Raw genomic sequence first — 6,000 nt, 5'->3', positions numbered from 1 at the left:
TTTATTGGTTTTGGAAAATTGTTCAAAATTCCATCTCATGGTGGAGAGTATAACAAGTTCGACCTGGCCGAACTTAATGACATTTTTATTTATTTATTATCAAATTAGTTACGTTCACTTGTAGGAATATTAATTTCCAATCCATTGAGAACTCAATTTAGATCGCCGTTTAGAATATGGCTTTTAGTTTAGTTTGTGAAATTGAATTGGCTATAACCAGAACAAGTATAATCTTAGGTTTTATATTAAAATTTGAAAAATGGCCAACAAAAAACTATCAGTAGTAATGTGTATAATTATTGGAATATCTGGTGTATTAAGTCAGGATATTTTAAAGCAAAAGGTATTAGATTCCCGTAGGAATCCTCAGGACATTTATAGCCTCTATGTATTTTTAAAATGTGTTTTTTATGTATTTAACAGTTAAAAGTTTCGATTATTTACGAAGCATTATGTAGCGATAGCATTAAATTCTTTGCCCAACAAATGGCACCGCATTATGATGACCTAAAGGATTACATTGATGTAACAATGATACCATTTAGTCGATCTGTGGTAAGTATACCGAATACACCCCCTTTCTTCATAATCTTCGAATAAAGAAGGGATGTTAATTCGAATTTAACGTTACTTATTAAAGATTGTGAAATACAAGAATAGTATTTCGATACTTTGAGATTCAGTTCTAATTATTGGAATTAATTCAAATTTGTCATCCTATATCATTTTTATTTTTTTACACTTTTCTAGTCTATAAACAACAATCTTCAATTTACATGCCAACATGGTCCCGAAGAGTGCAAGGGCAATCGCCAGCAGCTATGTGTAATGAACCAGAGCTATGATCAAGTAGTCCAAACAAAGTTTGTATTATGTCAAATGGGTCAGAAGAATATAACCGATATCGAAGAGGTAAGTATATACAACTAGGGTGGAAGGTCCTTCAAAACAGATGTAAATAGAAAGTAATCAACCGACATCAGAAAAATTACAAACGATTCCCTTATAGGCGACAAAAGACTAATAAGTGGAGATTTTCGTCTATAGAAGACCAAAAGGTCTTCGTGTAGGAGGTGATAATATAATTATAGAAATAACCAGGTAATTTTGTAGTAGAAAAGGACGTATTTTTATAGTACACCGCAAAGGCTCTGTACTGAAGACCAATATGTTAAAGAAACCTATGATCCCTAAACTAAATATCTTCTTCACTACCTCATAAAGTGATAGCAGACAATGTTCTTCTTGCAGTATAGAAGACCTTGTTGATAGACAGGTTGCGGGGATAAGAGGATATACCATGGTCGACCTCAATCCCTCAATAAAATCTTTTTCTGTGGAGCCGAGTTTTAATAACCCCCCACTTCTAAAAACAATATGGTATGCGATTTTCCGACTGTGGTTGATGTGACACCCTCTACAAGGTCAGACTTCAATGAACCCTCACACATATTGCCGACCCAAGCTACACCCCTGGACCACTCTTTTGCCTCAAGTCCTGTTATTCTCGACAACGTGAATGAAAGCCTGGAGAAACAGACTGATATTCTCCTTAATTTATTAGAGGAAACCGGCTCCTTCTGCCTTAGTCAGGAGAGTATCTCGAATTAACTCTGGGACGACTCGCCCTTGTCAGACGGGGAAGACATCATGGAAACTACAGTGATTAGCACTGCGGTGACGAATACAGTAGCTATCCTAGTGTCTCCTCCGAAGCAAGATGAGTCCTTCCAGATGATGAGTAGGGGTGTTCACCCTGGCGAGGTAGAGGGTCCGAACTCCATCTCCATGTCCTGTAGTGACGTCGCGAGACTTCTCAGGCAGTTGGCCGTCCGTCGTTAAGATGGACGAATCATCAGTACCAGAAACTGCAAGACAAGTCAAAGCCAAGGAGATCGCTGCCAAGAAGATGTATCGGAAAGCGGTAAGTACTGCAACCGATTCATCGGACGAACCTTAAATTTATTCGGAAGTTATCTAGGAACTATCCGAACGATATTGCGAGGAACTTTTTAATTGAAAGGATTCCAAATCTAGTGCACCACCACGGTATTCCCTTTCCTTTTGTAGAATATCGGGGTACTTCCTATAAAGTACCAGAAGGTATTTTTGTAGAATACCAGATGTTCAGCATTTTGGATACCAAAATACCTTCTTACAGAAGATCAGAGGATCTTCTTGTGGAGGACCAGCAGGTCTTATTATAAAAGGTATGGAGGTATTCTTATAGAAGAGCAGATGGTCCTCCTACATATGATCAGAATGTCGTCATAAACACTTGTAAAATAGGTCATAAATTATTCGTATAGAAGGCAAGAATCTGCTCTAATAGAATATAGAAGGACTTCAGAATATTTTCTTATAAGAAACTGAAGATTTTCTTATATACGACTATTCTTATAAGCATACCAGAAGGTCTTCTTATAGAAGCTATTTTTTAAAAGTCCACACATGTTCTTATGGAAAACCCCAAGGTCTTCTTATAGAAGGCCAGAATGTTATCTCATAGAAAACAAAAAAGGTTATTTTTTAAAAGTCCTTCTGATGTGGACTTCTTATAGATGGTTTTCCTATGGATATTAAATAGAAAATAGGTTCTGTTATAGAAAATCTACAATTGTCTAAAAGAAGACCAGCATGTTTTATACAGAAAAATAGGGTATAGAAATCCTAAAACTATTCATACAGAGGACCAAATATATCTTTTTTCGATCAATACATAGAAGTTCTGATATATTACGGAAGATTTGTCTTCTGTTATCTAGGAAATTAGTATTCCCACCCTTTCCGATGAATATATTTATTTCATTATTCTTTTAGTGCACCAAATCGTTGGGTCTATCCCCGAACATTGATGCCTGCATGAACGGTGATGAGGGCAATCATTTGCAGCTGCAAGCCGAACGTGTAACATTCGTGTATAAACCAATGTTTTTACCAACTATAATCTATGATGGGGTAAGTCCGTAAATAAATTTACCAACAATTTTAATAACCGTTTCTTTGTAGGTCTTTGATCAACAATTACAGGATAATTCAATAAAGGATTTCTTTGGGACGATCTGTTTTGTTTTTCAGTTACGTGGCGATGTTTTTGCCTTGGCGAATGCCTGTAAGCAACCGGTCGTTTGTGTGACCTGCTCAATAATGGGGGTTTAAGAAAAGAAAAGGAAGAACAGATTCTTTAATAAAAATAATAAAGAAAAAGGATTGAATTATACCAAGCATCAGGTCTATGGATTTATAATGGTGGATTCCTTGATTATTTTGGAGAGGGGAAACAAATTAAAAATAATTTAAATTTAAAACTCTTTAGATCAGGTGGATATGCGAGAGCTACGTAATGATAAAAACCCCATAATTGGTTGGAAAATTGGGTTAGGACCTTTAACACACCGAAATCTTCAAGAATTCGGGGTACCGTTATATGGAGGCTATATAATAAACGAGGACATATATTAATAAATTCTGGTAGGAGGATCTGCCACACTATTCGCTTGGAAACAAATGTCCATAATAATACCGCTATATGGGGTCTACCCTGAAGAGTGTACCAATACCAAAATACTAACCTTATGCCAATGCTGTTGGAAACACAAAACGAGGACAGATATTGATTTTGGGTAATAACCAAAAAAATCAAATTAGAACCCATTCTTTTAGGGAAAAATGCCCCTAATACTGAGTAATGGGATGGGGTCTACACTGAAAAGTTTCCACGACAGAGGGGTCTATGACCCGAAACGTCCCGAGACATTACGGTCAACGTTTGCTGCTACAATAACAACCATCCTGAAAATTGGACCCAAGTGGAACATTTTTTGTAAGAAGAGATTCTACCCAATGAGAACCTAAAATACCAACCTCCTGCCAATGTGTTTGGAAACCTAACAGAAATTCTCAAAATACCTAGTATATGAGGTACCGATGTAGACGATTTGCCTATAATTAGGCACTTTTCATACTTGTTTTTGGGTTTTGAAAGGCAATCTGCCTGTTGTAAAGTTAAAAAAATCGGCCCGATGTAACGTAACGAATTTATTTTTTTTAATTAAATTTTGGTATTCTCATGTAAATTATCTCCCATAGGCACTGAATATCGTTCTCCACTTCGAAGTAAAATCGGGATTATTTGTTTTTGTTTTTATTATTTTCATTGTGTAATTTATTTATGACAGAACGAAGATGTATTTGAAGATAATAATTTTAGAACAATAGGACTCCATTCATGGGAACTATCAAATGCGGAAGCATGAAACTGATTTTTTTAGACTTTAAATCTTGAGAATATTTATTGCTTGGTAATAGTAATTAATATTACAGAACACGTTCCAGGTAAATATTATAGGGATTCCGAAGAATTGGTTTTAGAGGGGATGAAGGGAGGCTATGAAGAAGAGGAGCAGATCTTTTATAGGCGAGCTGAAGCAGGGAGTCTTTATAGACGGGCTGAAGGGAGCCTTTATAGGCGAGCTAAAGGGAGCCTTTATAGTCGAGCTAAAGGGAGCCTTTATAGGCGAGCTAAAGGGAGCCTTTATAGGCGAGCTAAAGGGAGCCTTTATAGGCGAGCTAAAGGGAGCCTTTATAGGCGAGCTAAAGGGAACCTTTATAGGCGAGCTAAAGGGAGCCTTTATAGGCGAGCTAAAGGGAGCCTTTATAGGCGAGCTAAAGGGAGCCTTTATAGGCGAGCTAAAGGGAGCCTTTATAGGCGAGCTAAAGGGAGCCTTTATAGGCGAGCTAAAGGGAGCCTTTATAGGCGAGCTGAAGCAGGGAGCCTTTATAGGCGAGCTAAAGGGAGCCTTTATAGGCGAGCTGAAGCAGGGAGCCTCTATAGGCGAGCTGAAGCAGGGAGCCTTTATAGACGAGCTGAAGCATGGAACCTTTATAGGCGAGCTGAAGCATGGAGCCTTTATAGGAGAGCTGAAGCATGGAGCCTTTATAGGCGAGCTGAAACAGGGAACCTTTATAGGCGAGCTGAAACAGGGAGCCTTTATAGGCGAGCTGAAGGGAGGAGCCTTTATAGGCGAGCTAAAGAGAGCCTTTATAGGCGAGCTGAAGCAGGGAGCCTTTATAGGCGAGCTGAAGCAGGGAGCCTGTATAGGCGAGCTGAAGCAGGGAGCCTTTATAGACGAGCTGAAGTTAACCTCTTTATAAATAAGTATATGGAAGTCTCTATAAACGACCAAATGGGAGCCTCTATAGACGATATGGAGGGATTGTTCATTTTGTGTTTAAAAAATAATCTACAATTTTTTGAAACAAATTGACTGATTTACATACTTAATTAATAACGACAGTTATTAGACTTAATAACAACGCGATGATTAACCAATTACCATAATCTATGCTATAAACCTGACTTCTTACACTGCAATGTTTATTTTTGGTCAGATCACAATGGCCTTCATTTATTATTAAATTCTGACAAAGAAATAAACACCAACAAACCGGGCTTTCTCACAACAGCCAAGAGCAGCGTAGTTATGCTCATTTGTATGCATGCTGGCAAAACGAGAGAGAGAGACTCACCTCCCCCTCGATGACAACCAATGACAGAGAAATTAAATTTGGCTATTAAACAGGTCTCAGGCAAAGAGTTGTCAAAACAAACCAAGCCAGACATGGGTGACAGAGCATAAAAAATCCCCGTCACAACGTCCACCGTCCACCGAGTGTGGACATAAACGATCGATTACAACAAAAACAACATAAAAACCTTTTTTTTTTGTATTTTGGGGTGTTAAAAGTGACGACAGCGGCTTTCGGGCTTCAGTCAAGCGATGCGACGGCGAATAGTTGTTTTTCGGCTGAAATTGTTGTTGGCTTGAATGTGAGAAGCAGCAGCAGCGTCAGCAGCAGCAGAGTGGATGGAGTCTAAACGCTGTACGTTTTCTGAAATCAAATCAGTTGAATGCGGAAAACAGTAATACGAGCACCACCAATAAAAATTCTTCGGTATTAATTAAGTACGGAACGGAGTAGTGACAACAAAAACAACAA

The 6,000-nt window shown here is 38.1% G+C and overlaps 1 protein-coding gene across 1 annotated transcript; it reads left to right on the top strand.

Moving 5' to 3' along the window:
* The first annotated feature begins 286 nt into the window (after positions 1-286).
* Positions 287-3,159, top strand: LOC133333758 (GILT-like protein 1). The gene is made up of 5 exons (XM_061542049.1): positions 287-343; positions 424-555; positions 751-912; positions 2,821-2,958; positions 3,010-3,159. The coding sequence occupies exons 1-5, from the start codon at positions 287-289 to the stop codon at positions 3,157-3,159; spliced, it is 639 nt and encodes a 212-aa protein (XP_061398033.1).
* Positions 3,160-6,000: the final 2,841 nt, after the last annotated feature.

The sequence above is a fragment of the Musca vetustissima genome, unplaced genomic scaffold (assembly GCF_032173495.1).
Source record: "Musca vetustissima isolate MV318-11 ecotype Yass unplaced genomic scaffold, APGP_CSIRO_Mvet_v1 utg2483, whole genome shotgun sequence".
NCBI lineage: Eukaryota > Metazoa > Arthropoda > Insecta > Diptera > Muscidae > Musca > Musca vetustissima.
This window is presented reverse-complemented; position numbering and strand designations above follow the sequence as displayed.